We start from the raw sequence: 23,412 nt of genomic DNA, 5'->3' as shown, positions 1-23,412 counted from the left end.
AGGTTTACATTAGAACAGGATGTGTCAAACTCTCCTTCAGTCTGTCAGATAAACTCAGAGTGTCTTCTTCCAGACTAACGCCTTCTCTTTGGATCTTCACAGATTTACTGGCTGCTACCTGTCAGAGACTGACTGTGAAGTTGTGTCCTCTGCTCTGAAGTCCAACCCCTCACATCTCAGAGAGCTCGACATGAGTGACAACTACCTGCAGGATTCAGGAGTGAAGCTCCTTTCAGCTGGACTAGAGAGTCCAAACTGTCGACTGGAGACTCTGGAGTAAGTTTACAGATCTACAGAATGATTGACTGATCGATGGATTTCCTTTCTTTTCTCTTCACCTCTAACTGGGATTAAAATGGTTTGTAACTCTTCAGGAGTTGATCAATCTCAGACCTGATCTCTGACCTGGTCTCAGACCTGATCTCTGGTCCCTGATCTGGTCCCTGATCTGGTCCCTGGTCTGAGGGTGTGTTGGAGCCTCTGGTGGACTAACTGAAGGAGCAGAGAATCTAACGTTGCTCAGGTGTTGCTCCTCTCTCATGGAGCTTTTTTCAGTGTTTCTCTCAGGAGCTGAGTCTCTACATTTGAAAACATGTTATTGAACACCTTTACAAACATGCTGGTGAAGAATTGTTTCATAACCACTAAGTTGGATGATTTGTCAAATGTCTGATGAAATGCCCTTACCATGAGTTTCCTCTGTGCTGAGATGGATGTGGTGTGAAAGTTTAAATTTCAGACATAAGGCTGAAATCTCCTGATGGTCTCTGAGGATCTTTCTGCTGAAGTTGATTTCTTCCTCCTGCTTTAGTCCAGGGACTGTGACAGAGAAAGGATCAGTTCATCGTTTCAAACTTGAAGATCAAACTTAAACTCCTGCTGTGTTTCATTTCCTCTGAGCCTCTAAAACAGCTGATTTCCTGTTTGATCCCCATCTCCAACACTCTGATCAAACTGTTTGGAGGCCAGAGATTTGAACCTGCATCCTGCTGTGTTCAGGTGTTTGGAGTTTACATTTTATAAACTTCAAGATTCTTTACTTTCTTCAGCTCTCAGCTCATTTAGAAACATGAAATCAAACAGCTTCACTGTTTTCTCAACATTCATCATCTGTTCTTTGCTCAGGTTGAGTAACTGCTGGTTGTCAAGGAAAAGCTGTGCTTCTCTGGCCTCTGCTCTGAAGTCCAACCCCTCCCATCTCAGAGAGCTGGACCTGAGCTTCAACAAGCTGCAGGATTCAGGAGTGGCTGATCTGTGTGGTTTCCTGCAGCATCCTCTCTGCAGTCTGCAGACTCTGTGGTCAGTCTCCATGAGTTTCCTCTGTGCTGAGATGAAAGTGATGAAACAAACAAACGTGTTTTCTGAGCTTCTGGCTGTGATCCTCACACAGAGCATGAAGCTCTTTACTTTAAGCTCAAACACAGCTTCATGTTGACTCTTCAACACTTGCAGAGATGAAGAGCTGCTGTCAGTCAGTCTGTATTGAAGTATCAGCATATTGTCTTCAGGGTTAATCAAAGCTCTATGATCAAACTGTTTGGAGGCCAGAGATTTGAACCTGCATCCTGCTGTGTTCAGGTGTTTGGAGTTTACATTTTATAAACTTCAAGATTCTTTACTTTCTTCAGCTCTCAGCTCATTTAGAAACATGAAATCAAACAGCTTCACTGTTTTCTCAACATTCATCATCTGTTTGTTCAGGTTGAGAAACTGCTGGTTGACAGAGATCAGCTGTGCTTCTCTGGCCTCTGCTCTGAAGTCCAACCCCTCCCATCTCAGAGAGCTGGACCTGCGTGACAACAATCTGCAGGAATCAGATTTGAAGTTACTCTGTGATCTTGTGGATAGTCCTCTCTACAGTCTGCAGACTCTGAGGTCAGTGTTTTCTTTCAGTCAGTTCTGAATCATTTCCTCCTGAAGTAGAGGATAGACAGGACAGAGAGAACAGAGGATCAATACCCAGTTTATAACTGTTTAGCTCAGATTCATCATCCAATGAAAAGAACTGGTATGAAATAGATGGAATAGAAATATTCATTATTGGTTCTTTTTCTCATTTATTTTCTCCTGATTCTCTTTTTCTTTATGGAGATTTTTTATGTCTGAGGAAACAGTCTGTCAGAATAAAACACCTGTTTCATTTCCTTTAGAGGTCATAAAGTTTGATTCATCATCATGAGGTCAGTAATCTGTCGTCATGTTTGGAGCAGTGATCAGCTGATTGCCGTGACCTTAGGCACTGGGGGGGGGGGGCAGAGTGCGCAGAAAAGCGAAAGTGAAAGTTAAAAACATGTCGTGTTTGTTTCTCGTTGTGGAGAGTTGGGAGAGAATCAGGGATCATACAGGCAGCAAAGCAAACACAAATAAGTAACTACACTCTAGAAAACAAGCCCCAGGAACCCACAACCCACGACTGACACAACGTGTAAGCGACTTTCTTCTCTCCTCTCCTAACATCATAACACGCATGTGCAGGAGGATTTCTCTGGGTGGGCGGGGAGCGTGGTGCTCGCTGTGAGAGGAGCACCTGCTGAGCAGCAGAGAGTGAAACGAGCGAATCACCAAAGAGATTTACGATCTGACGTCTGAAAACATTAACGTGACTTTTTATACTCGATGATTGTGATAAAGTCATTTTATTTATCTCATGAACAAAAACCTGCGACACATCGAGTATATTGGATATATCCCCAGCTCTACTACACACTAACCCAACGTTTGCACGTTCTCGTGGAGGCTCCGCCACATTGAGGGCCGTCCCAAATCACGTAGTGCAGAGGGGGAGTGGAGCGTTCAGCCCTTTAACAGCCAGCCTGCATCGATGCTCACTTTGACCACTTTGACAGGAAGTGAAGGAGAAATGGAGGAGGAAACAACATAAAAATATAAGTGCCGCATGTGTCGAATATGTTCCCCACACCTTTCTCACTCTGACAGAAAATCACAGGAAGCGTGGTTTAAAAAGATTACAGGAAACAAGCAAATCTCACTCTGTGCTAACCAAGGTTATAATAGTTAACTAAAACCAAACTAAAAACCAAAACTAAAATTTAAAACACATTGCAGTTAACTCCAACTAATAAAAACTAGAAAAGAAAACAAAAACAATAAGTAAACTAAAACTGTATCTTGTGTTTACTAAACTAACTGAAACTAACCAAAATTAAAGACTAAATGTCCTTCGTTATCGTTTCTGACAATATTAACAGCCTTTAGGATTTAAATTAATCCCACACATTTTCCCAACCAATTTTACCACAGTTTTCAGCAGTTGTCAGCGCCGTACGGCACCATCATAGCGACGTACTGGGACGTGCTTGTTTCCTGCACTGACTGGCTGTGCTCTGTGCTGAGACCAAACGTAGAGGAGCAACGAATCAGAGCATCTGTAACAGTTTAATTTAATCTGAGTCTGACTTTATTGTTACAGAGTCCAAGTTTATCATTATTAAAGCTCAGATTATATTGTTTTATATACGTTATGTTTATATTATTTTATATAATTTATGTTTATATTTTTTATATTCAGTTCATATTATTTCCTTGTGTTTAAAGCAGCAGCCAACAGTTCAGTATCAGCACTGACTGAGCAGTGAGCTCTATGTTGGACTGGAAAATAAACAGTATGACAAAATATTTACTCTGACCTTTTTGAATCCTGCACCTGGTTAATAAGGGATGAAAAACTAAAACTAAACTAAAACTAAACTAAAACTAAACTAAACTAAAACTAAACTAAACTCAAACTAAACTAAAACTAAACTGAACTCAAACTAAGCCTTGTTACAAAAATCAAAACTAAATAAAAACTAGAATGCCTGCTCTAAAACTAATTCAAACTAAACTGTAATGACAAATCAAAACTATTATAACCTTGATGCCTGTAACCTGGTTTTCAGACTGGGTGTGCTGCTGATGAAGGGACTCTCTGTAGACCAGGATTCATGACTTCTGTTCTCTGTCCTCTTCTCTCCTCAGGTGGGTTTAATGACGTGCAAGTGATCTGGATTTGTCATGGCTGTCCAAAGGACAAACAGCTGAATGAGGGATGAACTCTGCTCCTGACTCTCCAGACCCTTCCTCTTTCTGCCCAAGAAGCTTTCTCAGAGAAACTGCTTCATCTTTCTGCTCTGGTTGTAGCTTCAGCCGTGAAGAGAAACTCTGAAATTCAGAGCTGATCTGGCTCCGTTCATTATGTCTGTTTGTTGCTCTAGTCAAGCTAAACACGATACGATGCGGTTTGTTTTATTCTGAAAGTCACAGTGTTTATATAGCTTCTATATACTGTATAATATAGATTCCCTGCATAACTTCCTGCCCCGCACTCGATCTGCCCTACGCTGAATTGTGGAGTCACAGCTCCAGCATCCGTCCAAAAACTGGATGGTTGTGCACTTGCTGAGACTTGCCACAGCCTGACTGCTGTATTTCAGCCGTTACAGTGAACAAACAATGAACAAAGGTTCATAATTTGACTTGTTAAAGGGACAAACTTGAATGTTGCTTCAATTCTTTGCTCTTTGTTACATTCCCTGAAAACTGGTTGTACTACCAGATATTTTGAATGGTGTTTGTCCTCTGGATATTTTTATTGTATTATCACTGATCTTTATACTTTTTTAGTGTAAAATATGTGTTTTTTAAATAAGTTGAGAAATGATACTAGAAAAGTCATTATATTCATGTCATTTTTAAGAAAAAATACTATATGGGGATATGATTTATTACCAGGATATAAAATAACATATATCAGGATACAAAATGTTGTAAATGTTTTAAAGCTCTGCAATATTTTCAGTCAGCTGTTTGAATAGTTAAAGCTGTTTAACAGAGTTGTTGAGCTGTTAAATCAAACTGATGAAAGCTTCAGTGAGTTGGAGCTCCAGATTGAAGGTTTTTCTCCTGATGTGTGTTTGTGTTACTCCAGCTGTGTTCAGTCAGGCTCACTGAGCTTTGTTTTGCTTCCTCTGCTGCTGTAATTACACACTTTAGGCTGTTTAGCGCGGACAGAGCTGTTCCTGCTCATATTTCAGATCATTTGTGCTTTGTTTGGGTTTGTTCTCTGAAATAAAGTCATTCTTTTATTGATTCATTTACTGTTTGTTGTTGTAGAAACACTCAACTGAAGTTTATCTGAACGGTGAATAAAAATCAAATCAAACAAACTGGCTTAAAGCTCTGAATGACGTCATCGTCCACTCTGACCAATCAGAGCAGAGTGTCATCAGCGATGAACGCTCGAGCTCTCCTCCCGTTCGCTGACCGTGTTTACCTCCATAGGTGAGTCCAGATCCTCAGCCGTTAGTCCGGACCGAGGGGGGTCAGGGTGACCGACGAAGGGATCTAGCCCTACATCATCTGCCCCAACGAGAGAAAAATATCTGTACCAATATATTTCTTAAACGTATTGTAAGATATTGTAATCTATTATTTTCCCAATACATTTTCCAATATATATTTGATATACATGGAAATATATACTGAGAGCACATATATTATACAATATATTAAATACTCATGAAATATACTGAAATACATTGCAAAATATACAAATGATTGCTGCTTTCCATATAGTGCAATATATTACACATGAATGAATAATATACTTGTTTATATATCTCAGAATATATTCAACTTCATATTTATAAATATCTACAGTAATATATTGTGATTTGTGAGGGGAAATATATTTGTGTAAGATATGTAAAGATATAGTGTATCATATATGTTCAGTATATGGTTGAATAAATTTTAATTATGTATATTTATACAGATACATTTATGCTTAATAAATGGAGATTATACTTTAAATATATGGAAATTTGTGTGTGTGAATATCTGTGTAATATATGGACGAATATATTTACATTTTTATGGTAACATATGTGCCATATGAAGCTTGTGTGTGGCACTGTTGAGCTGCCCTGCTCTCTCTTGTAGGTGACGTCTCGGAGGAGGTGGAGTTGCATGATGGAGCAACCTGAAACACCTGGCCAGTGTGAGGGTTGGGCCTCCTATTTCTTCGAGCCAGCAGGGGGCTGCGGTCTAGCGTGTGTGGACTGTTTGTCTTGCTGGATGTCTCTGCGCGGCTGCGCCCGGGTTGCTCCGTCCCCAGACGTGAACAGGATGGACTTTGCTTGTTAAAACAATAAAAAACAAACGTAAACCGGTTTAAACCTTGGAGCTGTCTCCTTCATTTTGGTGCGCCTGAGAGCCGGGCGTAACAATGGCGATGAAACTGGTAAGGCAAGATGTTGAATAAAATGCAGCTTGCACCATGTGATGAGACGACGCCACATAACTGGAGAAACTTTGTCTTTAGCCCCTCAGAAGAGAGATGCAGCAGCACCAACCAGCTATGATCCAACCACAGGTGCAGAGTGGGCAGGTAGGGTTGTTCACTGAGTCAATATTAGAATCAATATCAGAGTATAGTGTAGACCAGAGGGGAACCCTCAGGGCCTTCAAGGTATTCAGTGAAGGCCTAATAAAAAATATTGAAAGAATTTTTGTAATCCTAAATAATTACTTTATTTCTTTATTTTGTTTATCTTACTCAATGAAATCATAGCACTGAGTTTTATATTATTTTTATAAACTTGTCCTGGCAACAATGGGTTAATATAACTAAATGGAAAATGGACCAATCACAATTTTCCTGTTGATGGTATCTGGGTAAATCAGCGACACATTCTGGCAGGCAGGGCCTTCAGTAACTGCAACGAATGCCTGTGTAACTCAAGGGAATGTGGACACAATTTGACAATGACAGCTGTCTTAGCCAATCAGATTTTGTTAAGTTGTGGGCGGGATCATTTCCTGTCATCTTCAGGGGATTCGCGAATACTTACCAAACACTGCCTCCCTGCTCCTCTGCAGGTTTCCTCTGCACTCAGACGGGGCATATTTTACTGACCAAAAACACAAATAAACTGACTCCCACCAAAAAAAATCTGATATCTGTCTGCATTCACGCTTTATTTACAGAATTTTCAGTGCGTTACTTTCACACAAAAACACCGCTAAATAAGGCTCTAGTTCTCATTGTGTCGTAAAACGGCGCTACCTCCGCTGCAGAGCCACAGCTGGTTACGAGGCTCTCGCCGCTTAGTGTATCAGTCCGCGCGCAGCGTGCCAGATATAAACAAACACAGGTAGTCTGCCAGGACGAAGAGACACAATGAGAACTAGAGCCTTATGTAGCGGTGTTTTGTGTGAAAGTAACGCGCTGAAAATTCTCTAAATAAAGCGTGAATGCAGACAGATATCAGATTTTTTCAGTGGGAGTCCGTTTATTTGTGTTTTTGGTCAAGTAAAATATGTCCCCGTCTGAGTGCAGAGGAAACCTGCAGAGGAGCAGGGAGGGGGTGTTTGGTGCGAGCGCTCTGGGCTTCTGCTGCACAAAAACACTGCTGTAGGGGTAATTTCTGCCCTAAACCTTGTGATAGGACCCAACTTGTTCCATCCCGGAGTATCACTTTAATGGATAAACGCCGAACTGTAGCTGTGAGTGAGAGAGGAGAAAAGAGAAGATCTAGTCGGCAGAACGTGAAGAGAAATGGTGGAAAGTAATGGAGAAGACTGTGTGGTTGCTGGATTACTTGAAACTCTGTTTTGTTTTGTTTTTTTTTTCAATTTTATATCTTAATTTTTTTTTAATTGTTTGAAGTTGTGTTAGGTGTTGCAGTGTTCAAGCACATGATAAATATTTAATCCCACAAAACCATTAATATACTAAACTTCCATGTCACATGATTCTGGCTATTGTTTTTATTTCTTTGTTTCAGAATCAGAATCAGAATCAGAATCAGAATCATCTTTATTGGCCAAGTATTTTCAAGAATACAAGGAACTTGACTCCGGTTTAAACTGCACTCTCTCAGTACAAACGTGGATAGAATTACAAGAGTAGAAAAAAAAAGAGTTTAAGTAGTAGAAAAAGAAAAATAATTATTACAATATTAAATAAAGGACTCTGCACAGAGTAAATACAGAATATACACACAATTTAAGTTAGGGAAATAGTGCACTGAATAAATGTCATAAAAAATGTGCAATTTGCAACAGGGAATGGACGATGGATGTGCAATAGAAACAGAACAGAGAGACTGTGGCTGTACATGAGGTATATGAGATGTTTTAAAGCAGGTTAACTGTTCATCAGAGTGACGGCCTGGGGGAAGAAACTGTTCCTGTGTCTGGACGTCTTGACGCACAGAGCTCTGTAACGCCGACCAGAGGGAAGCAGATTAAACAGTTTGTGTCCGGGGTGTGAAGGGTCTGCAGAGATGTTACCAGCCCGCTTCCTGGTCCTGGACCTGTACAAGTCCTGGATGGAGGGCAGGCTGGCTCCGATGATTTTTTCTGCAGCCCTGACAGTTCGTTGCAGTCTGTGCCTGTCGTGTTTGGAGGCTGAGGAAAACCAAACCGAGATGGAGGAGCACAGGACAGACTGGATGATGGAGGTGTAGAAGATGATGAGCAGGTCCTGGGGCAGGTTGAACTTCCTGAGCTGTCTGAGGAAGAACAACCTCTGCTGTGCCTTCTTCCTGATGGAGTCTATGTGGGAGGTCCACTTCAGGTCCCGGGAGATGGTGGATCCCAGGAACCGGAAGGAGTCCACAGTAGACACGGTGTTGTTCAGAATGGTGAGGGGGGGCAGAGGAGGGGGGTTTCTCCTAAAGTCCACTGTCACCTCCACAGTCTTGAGTTTGATTGTTTATTGCCACGTGTGGTCCCATGGTCCTACTGAAGGCCCAGTGGCTGGGGCCACGGTTCGCCACTGGCTCCTTCCAATGCTGAATGGGTGCAAACTGCTCTCATGTTGGGGAGAAAACTTCTAGTAATGAACTGGAAAGGCTCCTCTGTTCCTGCACCATCTCTGTGGTTCACCCAGTTAGAGAAACTAGCTGCTTTAGAAAAACTGTCCTTTAGGCTGATAAACAGGGTGGAGAAGTATTTCCAGAAGTGGGGATGTTACCATGACTTTAGAGAAAAGTGCTGACTAAATATGTTGGGTCCCTTATCGTATGGTTGACATTAAGAAACACAATCTGAGATCTGTGGCTTTGTAATGCTATGACCAACATTAATCTACCAGTACACGTTTACTTGTTTGTCACATGTCTTTTTATTTTTTTGTAAGTGTTTTGTTTATGCTGTTTTGTCACCGTTTTTACCTACAAGTATCAAAATGTTCACACAGAAATATTGTCTCTTCTCACTGTCTGGCAGAGCCATGTATGACATTCATTAATTGTCTAAATTGTGTGGTTGTTGACTAATGTCCTCCTCATGTTTCTGTGTGATCACTTGTCACTGTTAAGAAGAAAAAGCTCTAATAAAACATATAAATCATAAAAAAAATAAAGTTCCTTTTATCTGCATTTGGGTCCTCCACCTCTTTTGTTTTTTCCCTCCGGACTCTCACGACGTATATCCCATCATGCATTTGGGTTGAAACAGAAGAAATGTCTGATTACATGTTTAATGATGACTAACAGCATGAAACAACATGAAAAACTGTCAGAGAATAACACTTAGCTCCCTGTTTAACTTTCAGACGAGCCCGTCTCACAACTTTGAGCTGAGAAACAAACAACACGGACGTTAGCCGCTAAACCGCTCATCGCAGGTGATGCATTCACTGGACCTTGGAATTCTTAAACACAGCATAAGTTCAGCGTAAATATATGGTTTATTTATTTAAAAATAACGTGTAATAAATGTTTCTATCATATTTGGCTGTTGCAGAAAATAAGCTAAATATAATATTAGGTATCACTACAATAAAAACTGTTTGGTAGTTTTTAAGAAAAGATATAAATGTGAATCCCCAGCCGTCCGTGAGCGAAGAGAGAGTAAATACGTCACCGTCAGCGGCTGGAGAATGAGTGAGTAGTGTCTGAAATGTTGTTCTCTTTTCCAGTTTAGATCCTCTGATTTCATCATTCTTCTCTTCTTATGTTATCCTTAGCTTTATGCTAAAAGTAAACCTTGAAGGTAAACACATGTTACAGTTGCTTCTTGGTTAAATCATCTTTATAAACCTGTTAGCTAACGTCTGTCTGTGTCTAATGATATAAACCTGTGACCATCAGGGGCGGAGTGGGACTCATTTTCAGCCCTGGAACTTCATACCTCAGACCGGCCCACTTTATATCATGATCTATTGTATTCAAATAATGTCATTATAACTTTACATGCTCAGAGCGCTGTTCTCTAAAGCCTTTAATTCTGTGTTTTTCTCTAAAAAAATCCAATTCAGTGCGGGTAATGGTTGCTTCAAAATGTGGATTTATTTCAACCTGAGAGCAGATCTCCACATGTTATTCTTTGCAACACAACTTTCTTTTCAACAAATTTAAAAAAATCAAAAATTTAAAATAACACATTTGAAAAAATCAAATAAATAAAAGTATTGCACTCTGATAATATTTTTCCTGCACTGTAGCCGGATGTGCACGATCGGCAGCTTTTTAACTAAAACAGCTACAGGACAACCTGGATGTCCTTTTCTGCAACATCAAATATCAGACAAACTAGTGTTCTCATATATCTAACCCTTAAACATAAATAAAGGAAAAAATAAGTACTGCACTGCTCACAGCAAGTTTGTTATTCACAGTTTAACAAAACTTTCTAATGATGACTTTAACTCTGTTTCCTCTGCATAAGAATAGTTTCAAAGAAACATGGCCAACACTGAAACATTAATAAACGCCTGAGCAGTGCACTGGTCTCTGCAACTTTGTTAATGACCGTATTGTGATGATTAGACGTAAATCCTCCTACCACATGGTGTCGCTGTGGAGTCATGATTCAGATGTGTGTGGACTGTGATTGAGGTTAAAGGTCACACAAACGATACAGACAGATCAGCTGGATGTTGGAGCATGTGGTCAGATGTCATGTTGGACAATAAAGCTCTTGAATCAAAAATGAGCTCATCAAGTTCTTGTTATATGAAACAGAACAACACATGGTACCAGACTTGAATATCATTAAAAATCTGTGGGATGATTTGAAGCCGACTGTCCATACTCGAAAACCATCGAACCTGACTGAACTAGAGATGTTTTGTAAGGAGGAATGGTCCAGAATACCTCCATCTACAATCCAGACTCTTATTACAGGCTATAGGAAGCATCTGGTGGCTGTTATTTTTTCAAAAGGGGGCTCAACTAAATATTGATAGGATTTTTCTGTTGGGGTGCCCAAACTTATGCACGTGTCTAATTTTGTTCTGATTCATATTGCATATTAACTGTTAATCCTATAAACCTCATTTCACCACTGAAATATTACTGTGTCCATCAGTTATTTGATGGATCAAAATGAAGTTGCTGGTACAAAGACCCAATGATTTATACATGAAAATGATGGAAATTGTCAGGGGTGCCCAAACTTTTTCATACAACTGTAAATCACTTTCCAAAGGGGACCACGGCAGAGCTCTCTCAGGACGCAGAAACCAGTGCGCCAAGTGCCTGAGGCTAAAAGCAAGGTGGTAAAGCTGGAGGTCAGGAACTCCCAGCCCACCACCATCTACTGACCTCTGAAGTGTCCGTAATTTAAGTTTCGGGCGCTTTTTATTCCATCAAAAAATGTTGCAAATACTGTCAAATTGCTTAAAGTAAGTCTGTGGAATTTTAACTGGGGAGGCTTGAAAGGAACTTTATTTTAACTGAACTCGAAAAGTCAAACTGAAAATCCAAAAACTAAAACAAAAGAAACAAAACCAAAAACACTGGAAAACTCCCAGGAGACACAAGAGGCACGAGGCGAACGCAGACAGGGACAGCAAACAGGCGACAGCAGACAGCAAACAATGAACCCACACAAAGCACACTGAACACAGAGACTATATAGACTGGGTAATTAACCACAGGTGCAGATCAAGACACAGGTGAAACTCATGAGGAGCAATCAACCAGGAGGGAAACACAAGGAGAACCAAACCAAACACAGAGAAAATCAAGACAGAGACTCAAAACATTAAAGACACAGAAACACTAGAAATGATCATAAAGAGACAAACACACGACAAGAACCAAATCAAAACCACAAGAAGCACAAACTAAAGACAACAACAAGAGACAGAGAACAATCCTCAAGAATAACTCAGATTAACACAGAGACACAGGACAAGAACCAAATCAAAACCACAAGGAGACAAACCAAGAACACAGAACCACACAGAAACACAAGAAGACCAAAACACAAGAAAACCCAGGAAACCAAAAACCCAAACCATGACAATATAATGCATATAGTGAGCATCACTAATACACTACTTTTCAAAATGCATTGTGGGATACACTGAGTGGACTATACAGTGAATGACCATGCTCACTCAGATTTCAGACAGCACGACAACATGGTGTATTCACTATAGAGTGGATAGGGAGGGATTTCAGCCAGAGTCTGAGCAGTAGAGACTGTGAGGGATTCTGGGAGAATCTGAGTGGAGCTGGGTGACAAAAATAATAATTTTTTTTTTTCTTTCGAGGGTCTAATCACTTCCTGACTCTACCGCCAGAACGTCAGCTGTCAATCATCGTTAAACGTGACATAAAGCCTCTTTTTTAACCTCGTATAACTAATAAAAACAAAACATTTCATAAAAAAGAGGACCTGGATACAAGACAGCCAAATGATATCTTCAAATCACCACAACAATCAGACGTGAGAAACATTTCTACCAGGTGGATTAATTTTTTAAACTTTGACCACAGCCCATCTGGAATGACTGTGGAGATGGATTTTTAACCTATACTGCAGCCAGCCACCAGGGGGAGCAGTTTTTGTGGAGACCTCACTTCAAGCCAAGCAAGATGACGTCCATTTTTTTTACAGTCTCTGCTCCAAACACAAACTCAAACACTGCAGGTTCACTCTCCCTGATTCACACCCAGTCCAGGAATGTGGTTGGTTAACACCCTTACTGCGAGACCTGCAAGTACACGAACAAATAAAGAATCAAATGACGGGAAATCTACCACGTCTCTACCTCACCATGCACATTCATTTTTACAGAAACAGTCACCTGGGTTACACAATGGTTTCTTAAGAACGTGGACTATGGTCGGTGGACTTTTAGCAGTTATTAAAGCAGTAAACTGTTTTTGACTTGCATGTTAAGTCTGTGTAGTTTATTTATTAAGGTTAGTCCGTGGTTTAGTCTTGAAATCTGCCCAGCAACAACCCCCACCTTAACCTGACATTACAGAAAGACAAGGACATTACAGAGGAGCAGACAACTAGCTGCTCATAACTTTATCCTCTAACTCTGGTTCAGTGAAAGGAGACGACTCTAGTGTTTGTTTGTTTTTATTTTCAGGGGCACGATTACGTCAGCTCAGGTGCTGCAGGCGAGGAGGAGACAGAGAGGATCAGGGAGGAGTCAGGAAGTTGAAATTATTTAGAGACTTCCGTCAGCGTCCATTTTGTGTTGAACAGAGAAGAGGAAGGAGAGAGAAAAGGCGAGCAGGGTGAGTGTTGATCCAACATTTCTGTGATTGAACTGTCAGAGTCTCTGAGTCACTTTTCAACCTGGGGACGAGTTAGTCTGAACTCAGCAGTCTGATTTATCTATGGAGTCGTAACTCTGGTTCAGGAACAATCAGTGAAGCGTCAGTAAGTCCTGGAAACAGACAGGAAGGTGTGTTTCACGGAGCAGGCTCAGGGGCCCAAAGTTCACCTTTTATAACATCATTTATGACAGCTGGCTCAGCCTCTCTGGACCAGATAAGGATGGTGTCTGGATGAAAGTTCAGATTGTAAAGATATCAAACAATCTTTACTGATACGGCACCAAATCATCACAAAGGTTATCTCAGGACACTTCCCAAAGCATTAGATATATGTGATCCACACAGTCCCTTTATACTGCTTTATGGGTGTGTGTGTGTGTGTGTGTGTGTGTGTGTGTGTGTGTGTGTGTGTGTGTGTGTGTGTGTGTGTGTGTGTGTGTGTGTGTGTGTGTGTGTGTGTTGTAGATGAACTTTTCAGTGGAGGAAGAGGAGGATCATGCAGAGTCTGCAGTGTCTGGACGTCTGTCTCTGAAGTCCAGACAAGAACCTTTTAATTTCAGAGCTGAACCTGGACCTTCAGACACAAAGTAAGACCGCTCATTCTAACTGGATCAGATCTATAAACTCCATGTCTTTGTGGATTTTCTGTTTCCAGATCTAAAAATGTAGAAATATTATACTTAGAGGATAATTCATGTGAGAGGAATAAACCATCTGTGAAGTTTAAGGAGAGAGATCACATTTTTTCTTTCCTACTACCACACCTCTATTCTCTTTCCTTTACATCAGTTTAAGAGTCAAAACTGTTACTACATGCATCAGATTATTTGTGCTCACAGTTTTTGAAGGCATCATATCGAGTGAACTGAAAATATACGCCTCTACAGGGACCTTTTTATTTCATTGGGGGGACCACTCTACAAAATGCAAGAAAAAAAAGCCAGGCATGTTTCTATCAAACAGCCAGCTATTAGCACTCTAAGACATGATTAATATTCAAAATATCCACCCATACATGTCTTATTTACAGTGTAGACAGCTCCATTGGATTCCTTGCCCCAAACATGTAGATTCAACCGTTGAAATCATGAATTTAGGTCATCTAGGAGGTAAGATATAGAGGAACTCCTTTTTGAAAGAAGACATTTTTAAAGCTCCAAGATGGCTGCTATAACGACCTCGGAAAAAATGGCAACATTGGTTTTCTGATTTGTTACACTATAAGGTTTCCAAAAATGTAAAGTTTTACAAATCTCCATCTTCATCCTGCAAATTGACCTCAGCAATCATCTGGCTGAACTTAGTGGCCCTGACAGGTAGTGATGGTACGATCTTTGAGGATGGATGATTTCTGTCAAACTGACAGATTCTCTGTTCATGTGACAGGAATAAAAACATCTGTGTGTTTGTTTCCATCAGACAGAGAGCAGAGTCTGCAGTGTCTGGACGTCTGTCTCTGAACAGTGATCGGTCCAAAGGAGAGCCTCTATATTTCAGAACTGAACCTGGACCTTCAGACACAAAGTAAGACCGCTCATTCTAACTGGATCAGATCTATAAACTCTGTGTGTGTGTGTGTGTGTGTGTGTGTGTGTGTGTGTGTGTGTGTGTGTGTGTGTGTGTGTGTGTGTGTGTGTGTGTGTGTGTGTGTGTGTGTGCAGTCTTTTCTGAATGGTTGTGTAGCAGTAACCCTCATAATGAACTTCCATTTGCAGTTCACCTGCTGTCCTCTGGGGGCAGTTGAGTCCATCTGCTCTGACTGTTAGTTAAAGCATAAAGTATCAGTTATCACCCACCTCAGTTTCAAAGTTGTAGTCAACTTTATTCCAACTCACTACCTGACGTATAAACCACGTCAATGATCATTTCCAAACATTTGACTTTTCAAAAGAAACTGACCTTTAGGTTCAAACTGACCAACTGTCTGGATGTGCCCTCAGGTACAAACCATGCAGGTAGTGATGGTACGGTCTTTGAAGATGGATGCACTAGGGACAGACCGATTATCGGCCGGGCCGATTATCGGGGACAATATTTGGCATTTTGGGGCATATCGGCATCGACATTTTGTTTTATCCTACGGCCGATATGAAACCAATTCAGAACTGTGTTGTTTGGGCTCTGATTCAGCTGCACCGCTGTCTGCAGTCACTAAGTTTTTATATGTTTTGTTTTTTATATGTTTAAATATGTTTTTCTGCCTCTTAAAAATGAAAACACATGTTTTAAACTGCAGACATTCAGGAGCTGCTTGTTGATGCTTCTCTGCACATAATTTCTCCCTGTCTGCACTACGGAAGCCCTAGATGGTCAAAGCATTTAAAATCAGTCATGTTAAACCAAACAGAAAATTAATTGACTGTATAACATGCCTGTAAAAAGCAGCACAAACTCTATTCTGTCCAGATTTTATTGCAGTTACATTGAAATGTTGGAAAACTTTATTTACTTTAAAAACTTTTGCTATTTATTTTTTAAGTTTTCATTGAAGTTTATAAAACATGCTGCTGAGCCTGGGAGCTGTTCAACAAACACATTGGCCTTGTGGAATTTCCCCTGTGGGACTAATAAAGGTTTATCTCATCTTATAGGCTTGAAGGCAGTAAATGCAGTTCAGTGTTGGAGTTTGTATCATTCAACATTTTTACTCCAATATTTTGACTTTTCCTACAAATGAATATCAGCTTCAAATATCAGGTATCAGCCTCCTTTCCTGCTAATAATCAGTATCAGCCCCAAAAAATCCATATCTATCTCTAGTATGACTGCATTTTTGTCAAACTGACAGATTCTCTGTTCATGTGACAGGAATAAAAACATCTGTGTGTTTGTTTCCATCAGACAGAGAGCAGAGTCTGCAGTGTCTGGACGTCTGTCTCTGAACAGTGATCGGTCCAGAGGACAGCCTCTATATTTCAGAGCTGAACCTGGATCTTCAGACACAAAGTAAGACCGCTCATTCTAACTGGATCATATCTATAAACTCCATGTCTTTGTGGATTTTCTGTTTCCAGATCTAAAAATGTAGAAATATTATACTTAGAGGATGATTCATGTGAGAGCAATAAACCATCTGTGAAGTTTAAGTAGAGGGATCACATTTTTTCTTTCCTACTACCACACCTCTATTCTCTTTCCTTTACATCAGTTTAAGAGTCAAAACTGTTACTACATGCATCAGATTATTTGTGCTCACAGTTTTTGAAGGCATCATATCGAGTGAACTGAAAGTATACGCCTCTACAGGGACCTTTTTATTTCATTGGGGGGACCACTCTACAAAATGCAAGAAAAAAAAGCCAGGCATGTTTCTATCAAACAGCCAGCTATTAGCACTCTAAGACATGATTAACATGCAAAATATCCACCCATACATGTCTTATTTACAGCGTAGACAGCTCCATTGGATTCCTTGCCCCAAACATGTAGATTCAACCGTTGAAATCATGAATTTAGGTCATCTAGGAGGTAAGATATAGAGGAACTCCTTTTTGAAAGAAGCCATTTTTAAAGCTCCAAGATGGCTGCTATAACGACCTCGGAAAATATGGCAACATTGGTTTTCTGATTTGTTACACTATAAGGTTTCCAAAAATGTAAAGTTTTACAAATCTCCATCTTCATCCTACAAATTGACCTCAGCAATCATCTGGCTGAACTTAGTGGCCCTGACAGGTAGTGATGGTACGATCTTTGAAGATGGATGATTTCTGTCAAACTGACAGATTCTCTGTTCATGTGACAGGAATAAAAACATCTGTGTGTTTGTTTCCATCAGACAGAGAGCAGAGTCTGCAGTGTCTGGACGTCTGTCTCTGAACAGTGATCGGTCCAAAGGAGAGCCTCTATATTTCAGAACTGAACCTGGACCTTCAGACACAAAGTAAGACCGCTCATTCTAACTGGATCAGATCTATAAACTCTGTGTGTGTGTGTGTGTGTGTGTGTGTGTGTGTGTGTGTGTGTGTGTGTGTGTGTGTGTGTGTGTGTGTGTGTGTGTGTCTGTATGTGTGTGTGTGTGTGTGTGTGCGTGTGTGTCTGTGTGTGTGTGTGTGTGTGTCTGTGTGTGTGTGTCTGTGTGTGTGTGTGTGTGTGTGTGTGTGTGTGTGTGTGTGTGTGTGTGTGTGTGTGTGTGTGTGTGTGTGTGTGTGTGTGTGTGTGTCTGTGTGTGTGTGTGTGTGTGTGTGTGTGTGTGCAGTCTTTTCTGAATGGTTGTGTAGCAGTAACCCTCATAATGAACTTCCATTTGCAGTTCACCTGCTGTCCTCTGGGGGCAGTTGAGCCCATCTGCTCTGACTGTTAGTTAAAGCATAAAGTATCAGTTATCACCCACCTCAGTTTCAAAGTTGTAGTCAACTTTATTCCAACTCACTACCTGACGTATAAACCACGTCAATGATCATTTCCAAACATTTGACTTTTCAAAAGAAACTGACCTTTAGGTTCAAACTGACCAACTGTCTGGATGTGCCCTCAGGTACAAACACTGCAGGTAGTCATGGTACGATCTTTGAAGATGGATGCACTAGGGACAGACCGATTATCGGCCGGGCCGATTATCGGGGACAATATTTAGCATTTTGGGGCATATCGGCATCAACATTTTGTTTTATCCTACGGCCGATATGAAACCAATTCAGAACTGTGTTGTTTGGGCTCTGATTCAGCTGCACCGCTGTCTGCAGTCACTAAGTTTTTATATGTTTTGTTTTTTATATGTTTAAATATGTTTTTCTGCCTCTTAAAAATGAAAACACATGTTTTAAACTGCAGACATTCAGGAGCTGCTTGTTGATGCTTCTCTGCACATAATTTCTCCCTGTCTGCACTACGGAAGCCCTAGATGGTCAAAACATTTAAAATCAGTCATGTTAAACCAAACAGAAAATTAATTGACTGTATAACATGCCTGTAAAAAGCAGCACAAACTCTATTCTGTCCAGTTTTTATTGCAGTTACATTGAAATGTTGGAAAACTTTATTTACTTTAAAAACTTTTGCTTTTTTTTTTAAGTTTTCATTGAAGTTTATAAAACATGCTGCTGAGCCTGGGAGCTGTTCAACAAACACATTGGCCTTGTGGAATTTCCCCTGTGGGACTAATAAAGGTTTATCTCATCTTACAGGCTTGAAGGCAGTAAATGCAGTTCAGTGTTGGAGTTTGTATTATTCAACATTTTTACTCCAATATTTTTACTTTTCCTACAAATGAATATCAGCTTCAAATATCAGGTATCAGCCTCCTTTCCTCCTAATAATCAGTATCAGCCCAAAAATCCATATGGGTCTATCTCTAGTATGACTGCATTTCTGTCAAACTGACAGATTCTCTGTTCATGTGACAGGAATAAAAACATCTGTGTGTTTGTTTCCATCAGACAGAGAGCAGAGTCTGCAGTGTCTGGACGTCTGTCTCTGAAGAGTGATTGGTCCAGAGGAGAGCCTCTATACTTCAGAACTGGACCTGGATCTTCAGACACAAAGTAAGACCGCTCATTCTAACTGGATCATATCTATAAACTCCATGTCTTTGTGGATTTTCTGTTTCCAGATCTAAAAATGTAGAAATATTATACTTAGAGGATGATTCATGTGAGAGGAATAAACCATCTTCTGAGTTACAGAGCTGATATCATCAGACAGAGAGCAGAGTCTGCAGTGTCTGTGTAGCAGCTGTGTACTCGTTGTTGCGTTGTGTGATGAATCAGGCAAACACTTGAAATCTCTGGCACCAACTCACCGTTTAATCTGATAAACTCAGAGGAAGTAGAGGCGTCTCACAACGTTTCTTGTCAGCATAAACAGCTAAAACAGATCAACAACATACATATAAAAAAGAGCTATCTGCTAATGGCTGCACCTCGGTGTTCGTCCATGTTCAAGCAGGAAAATACAGCACATGGTGAGGCTAACGATGTAAACACAGAATTACAACCACTGAAACCCCAGTGACAGGTGCAGGTGGGGTCAGGTGTTTTAAGGGCTGCTCTCATATACCATCACCAGACCACCAAACCTCAGCTGACCCCAGGGGTCAGTCAGGGGTCAGCTGAGGAAAAACTGGATCTAAGAATTAATGCCAAACATTTTCTCAAAGAAATATTCAAAGAGCACACCTGGATAGATGCACCTGCTGACAGACATTTCAATAGGGAAAAGGTGTGCCAGTGTCCCCCTCTGAGCTATGAGCATAAGATGCCAGCTGAAGGCTAACATGTAATCCAGGTTTGGGCTGTGAAACTCCTTGTTTGTTCTTTCAGTGTGTTTCAGGATGGACCTGGACCTGGGACAGACAGACAGAGCTGGACGTCACAAAGTAAGACCATACAGCACTTCATGAAGTCAAGGTGTCAGTGAACCAGTTTGTAAGAGTCAAAACTGTTTGATAACCCAGAGTCCTGGTATACGCCTGTCTTCTTGTGTCCTGCAGCATTAATCCACTTCATGTTTTTTTAGATTCAAAACACAAAAACTTTATTTTAAGAAGTTTCACAAAATGATCCAGAAGCTTCAGTAAAAATCTCACGTATGCTACAACACAAGGACACGGTGTAAAAACCTGTGACTCCACTGCTGGTTGTTGTTTTACTAAACTGTGCAACTACACACAGACCACACCCCCATCAGTTCCCACCCATCGCCACGGTAACAGGCCACACCCCATCAGTTCCCACCCATCACCACGGTAACAGGCCACACCCCATCAGTTCCCACCCATCACCACGGTAACAGGCCACACCCCATCAGGTCCCACCCATCACCACGGTAACAGGCCACACCCCCCATCAGTTTCCACCCATCGCCACGGTAACAGGCCACACCCCATCAGTTCCCACCCATCACCACGGTAACAGGCCACACCCCCCATCAGTTTCCACCCATCGACACGGTAACAGGCCACACCCCATCTGTTCCCACCCATCACCACGGTAACAGGCCACACCCCATCAGTTCCCACCCATCACCACGGTAACTCACATAAGCCCCAAAATCTGCAGCCAAGCACCACACCAAGATAAAGATCAAGCTGTATCAACAAAACCTGTTCCTTTGAGCACATTATCAACATACCGTAAAATACCAAATAGTAGCTGGGGCGTTTATTTGTTTCAATCACTGAGCAGACCAGGCGTTTATTTGGGACCGAGCGTTTATTTGGAAGAGGCGTTTATTTCTTTCTCAGGAAATAACATTCAGCTGAAGTGGTAACGTCTTCTTCTTTGACTCTTCAAAGCCTCCTCATCTTTACGTTGTTACTGCATAATTCGTCCTGGCAGATTACCTGCGTTTGTTTATATCTTGCACGCAGCCCGTGGACTGATACACTAAGCAGTGAGCGCCTTGTACCCAGCTGTGGCTCTGCAGCGGAGGTAGCACCGTTTTACGACCCGATGAGAACTAGAGCCTTATTTAGCGGTGTTTTTGTGTGAAAGTAACGCGCTGAAAATTCTCTAAATAAAGCGTGAATGCAGACCCATATCAGATTTTTTCGGTGAGAGTCCGTTTATTTGTGTTTTGGGTCAAGTAAAATATGGGCTCATCTGAGTCTGCACTCAGACGGGGCAGACAAGCAGAGGAGCAGGGAGGGGGTGTTTGGTGCGAGCGCTCTGGGCTTCTGCTGCACTAAAAACACTGCTGTAGGGTCATGTGTGTGCCGAACCGATTACGTCGATCCTAACGGATCACAGATCAATCATGATCCGTTGCACCACTACTAATAAGGTGCAGTCTGATTATGTTTCTTTTACAAAAATCAGTTTTCAAGAGTCAACTGTCAGTTGTGAGCTCAGCATTTGCATGTGTGTTCTGTAACTACGACCTGCGGCTCATAGGCTGCGCCGAGTAACTTACCATACACCCGGCGTTTATTTGGAACGGGCGTCTATTTTGCTAAACGTGCTGCTACACCCGGCGTTTATTTGGTATTTTACGGTATTCATTATTTAACCACAGTTAATAACCAGAACTGGTCTCATACACAGTTTCTGGTCCTGTGTATTGAAAATGTTTGATTATCTGTATCAGACACGGAGCAGACTGGTCTGCTTCTCTGTCTCTGCTGCTGTTGCATGACCATGTTGTGGTCGTTCTTGTAGCCATTTGAATGCTTCCTCTGTTAAGTTCATTACAACATCAGTTTGTTTTAAAAAGTGAGGGAAAAATATCTACAGCTCAGTAGGGCTGGGGGTAAACTATTATATTTACGACGATAAATCAGGCGTTTATTTTATCCATGAGTCTACTAATCTAACCATTAATTTGATGATTAGACTAATGATTATTTTTCTGTTGTTCGATTGATAAAGACTAGAATGTGTCTTAAAAAATGCCCAAAATGATCAGTAATATAGTTTATTAAACAGCTGTAGTGGCGTATTGCATTTACCTGAAGATATCCTCCTTTTTACGAGATAGTATCTCAGTGTCATTTGAACAAAGTTGGGTTCACATTTCTCTTCCTGCTGTTTTGTGCGTGGTGAAGTTGCGCTCCAACGTGTTCACAGACACACGAACACGTGGGCTCATTTACACACACAGACAAGCTCATTCTTTATAGCGGACAGAGAGCTGGAAAAACACCACAAAAAACATTTCCCAGGACCTTCTCTGTGAAGATGCAACACTCTCTCACTCTCTCTTGAGAGCTGTGTATTAGTTAACGTTTGTTAACGTTTAATGTTGTTAATGTTTGCTAGCATACAGCTACAGAACACAGCTAGCTAGCTGCTACTAACCCGGCACAAACAAACTGCACAGAGAGCTAACTTGTTGTTGCTGTTTACGAGTCAGACATAACATTAGACAAACGTTAGCCAGCTTTTAGCATCATGATCTAAGACCAAGAACTCATGGGGATCAAGTCCACACCTCTGCTGTCAATCAAAGGTGGACACTGACACAGTCAGAGGCTGAGGGGGAACCAGTCTTTGTGGTCGTGCTCTAAGACTGGACTTTTTAACCCAGAATCCTTTTCAGGTTCTGTTTCTGATGTTTGTTTTCACAGGAAAATGATCACAGACTGTCAGCTGATCTCTTTTCTCTCTTCTTTGATGACAGCTGATCAGTTCCAGGTTTTAGAAGAACACAAGATCAGTCTGAAGACCAGATGGGAACGTGTGACTGAAGGAAGTGATGACCCAGGAAGTAGAGCCCTCCTCAAAGAGATCTACACTGAGCTCTACATCACAGAGGGACCAAGTGAAGGGGTGAACACACAGCATGAGGTGAGCCAGCTGGAGACAGCCTCCAAGAAGATCCTCCAGGACACTCCCATCAAGGTCCAGGACACTCCCATCAAGGTCCAGGACACTCCCATCAAGGTCCAGGACACTCCCATCAAGGTCCAGGACGCTCCCATCAAGGTCCAGGACATCTTTAAAGCCTTACCTGGGCAGCAGGAATCAATCAGAGAGGATCTGACAGACAGTATTGCTGAGTTAAATCAATGGGAGAAGTTTAAAAAGAATCTGAAATACTTCTTCTCTAGGTCACAAAGATCAAAAAACAGCAGAAAGATCAAAAAACAGGGACCAATCAGAGAGGATCAGGAAAACCTCACCGCTGGGTTAAATAAACAGGAACCAATCAGAGTGGTCCTGACAAACGGCGTGGCTGGGGTTGGAAAAACCTTCTCAGTGCTGAAGTTCACTCTGGACTGGGCAGAGGGCTCTGAAAACCAGGACCTCGGTCTGGTGGTCCTGCTGTCCTTCAGGGAGCTGAACCTGATCAGACGTAAGCGCTACAGTCTCCTCAGTCTGCTCCATGTTTTCCATCCAGCGTTAGAGAAGCTGAGAGCAGAGACGCTGGCTGTCTGTAAACTGTTGTTCATCTTTGACGGCCTGGACGAAAGCAGACTGTCTCTGGATTTTAAAGACAC

General features: G+C 41.4%; 2 protein-coding genes across 2 annotated transcripts in view; both read left to right on the top strand.

The window, feature by feature from the left end:
- Positions 1-23,412, top strand: part of LOC141804209 (uncharacterized) — a 58,636-nt gene that overhangs the window by 27,982 nt on the left and 7,242 nt on the right. The gene's annotated exons all lie outside the window — the stretch shown is intronic.
- Positions 5,183-23,406, top strand: LOC141804183 (uncharacterized). The gene is made up of 8 exons (XM_074688506.1): positions 5,183-5,280; positions 14,955-15,059; positions 16,377-16,481; positions 17,314-17,418; positions 18,914-19,018; positions 19,796-19,851; positions 22,593-23,344; positions 23,389-23,406. Exons 1-8 carry the CDS (start codon positions 5,183-5,185, stop codon positions 23,404-23,406), a joined length of 1,344 nt encoding a protein of 447 aa, XP_074544607.1.

This window comes from Halichoeres trimaculatus, unplaced genomic scaffold, assembly GCF_033239565.1.
Source record: "Halichoeres trimaculatus isolate MK-OKI-2021-1 unplaced genomic scaffold, fHalTri1.1 fHalTri1_scaffold_15, whole genome shotgun sequence".
Classification (NCBI taxonomy): Eukaryota; Metazoa; Chordata; class Actinopteri; order Labriformes; family Labridae; genus Halichoeres; species Halichoeres trimaculatus.
The sequence above is the reverse complement of the archived record's forward strand: the minus strand, read 5'-3'. Positions and strand labels throughout refer to the sequence as shown.